This window comes from Rosa rugosa, chromosome 7, assembly GCF_958449725.1.
Source record: "Rosa rugosa chromosome 7, drRosRugo1.1, whole genome shotgun sequence".
NCBI lineage: Eukaryota > Viridiplantae > Streptophyta > Magnoliopsida > Rosales > Rosaceae > Rosa > Rosa rugosa.
Window position 1 is genome coordinate 38,898,832 of NC_084826.1, and position 1,675 is coordinate 38,900,506.

Here is a 1,675-nt window from a genome sequence, read left to right on the forward strand (position 1 = left end):
ATCATCCAGGCAAAGCTAATGTGGTGGCAGATGCACTTAGTAGGAAGCCCTTCGTGACATTGTCTTACTTAAGGACTGTTCAAGTTCCGCTTTTGTCTGAGTGAAGAGCTACTTGGGCTGAATTGTCAACTGATGAAGTTGGTACCTTGATGGCTAGTTTCCATGCTAGACTGGTTTTGGTTGATGCATACGACACAAGTCCAAGATCCATCAATAGACCAAATAAAGCAGGGAGTACGTAGCGGCTCACAGCCAGATTTTTCCATTAAAAAGGATGGAACTCTGATGTTTGGAAAGAGACTTTGTGTTCCTAATGATGAGTCATTTAAACAAGAAATACTTGATGAAGCTCATAATTCTGCTTATGCCATGCACCTTGGTGGTAAGAAAATGTACAGAACCCTCAATGAATATTATTGGTGGCCGAACATGAAAAGAGAAATTGTAGCTTGTGTGAGTAGATGCTTTGTTTGTCAGCAAGTGAAAGTAGAGAGGCAGAAACCATCGGGTTTATTACAGACTTTACTAATTCCGGAATGGAAATGGGAACATATCACCATGGATTTCATTCACAAATTACCTCGTACTCAGGATGGTAATGATGGTATTTTGGTGATTGTGGATCGACTCACTAAGTCCGCTCATTTCTTAGTGGTTATGGAAACCTTCAGTTTGGATAAGTTGGCAAGACTGTATGTGAATGAAATTGTGAGACTTCATGGTGTACCTGAATCCATTGTTCTGATCATAATTTCGGTTTCACATCACGATTTTGGAGCACTACTTTCCACCCTCAGACTAATGGACAATCTGAGAGGACCATTTAGACCTTGGAAGACATGTTAAGGACTTGTGTTCTACAATTCAAGGGAAGCTGGGATAATCATCTGGCCTTGATGGAGTTTGCTTATAACAACAGTTATCATTCTAGCATTGGTATGGCTCTCTATAAGGCTTTATATGGAAAACAGTGTAGAACGCCTTTATGTTAGGATGAAGTGGGGTAAGGAAACTTGTTGGCCCTGAATTTATCGAAATCACAGCTGATAAAATCAAGGTGATCAAGGAGAGGCTTAAAACATCACAAAGTAGGCAAAAGAGCTATGCTGATAACCGCAGGAAGCATCTGGAATTTCAAATTGGTGATTAGGTATTCTTGAAGCTATCTCCTTGGAAAGGTGTTGTAAGATTTGGTAAACATGGGAAGCTTAGTCATAGATATATTGGTCCTTATAAGATTGTGGGGCAAGTTGGTCTTGTGGCCTATCGCTTGGCATTACCCCGGCAGTTGTCTAAGATACATAATGTCTTCCACGAATCCATGCTTCACAAGTATGTGGCTGATCTTTCACATGTGTTACCAGCTCAACCTATTACACTCAGGGAGGATTTGACTTATGAAGAAGAACCAGTTCAGATCCTTGACCACCGTGAGCAGGTACTCTGAAACAAGGTCATACCTTTGGTTAAAGTATTATGGAGGAATCATCTTGTTGAGGAAGCTACTTAGGAACCAGAGGATCAGATGAGACAGCAGTACCATATCTTTTTCCTTGACAGGTACAAATTTCGAGGACGAATTTTTTTTAAGGTGGGGAGATTGTTATACCCCGTACCAAAACTTTAACTTATTACTAGTTTACCGTTAGAAAAAGACGATTTTACTTCATGGGTT

At 40.4% G+C, this 1,675-nt stretch overlaps 1 protein-coding gene across 1 annotated transcript; it reads left to right on the forward strand.

The window, feature by feature from the left end:
* The first annotated feature begins 285 nt into the window (after positions 1 to 285).
* LOC133723272 (uncharacterized) lies at positions 286 to 1,447 on the forward strand. Its single transcript, XM_062150087.1, has 2 exons — positions 286 to 841; positions 1,179 to 1,447. Exons 1-2 carry the CDS (start codon positions 286 to 288, stop codon positions 1,445 to 1,447), a joined length of 825 nt encoding a protein of 274 aa, XP_062006071.1.
* Positions 1,448 to 1,675: the final 228 nt, after the last annotated feature.

Bases quoted from the DNA above. Each gene is read 5' to 3' on its own strand.
- LOC133723272 (XM_062150087.1), top strand. From the start codon at position 286: ATGTTTGGAAAGAGACTTTGTGTTCCTAATGATGAGTCATTTAAACAA. The intron at 842-1,178 runs GTTAAGGACTTG...CTCCTTGGAAAG, and splicing joins ATTTAGACCTTGGAAGACAT to GTGTTGTAAGATTTGGTAAA.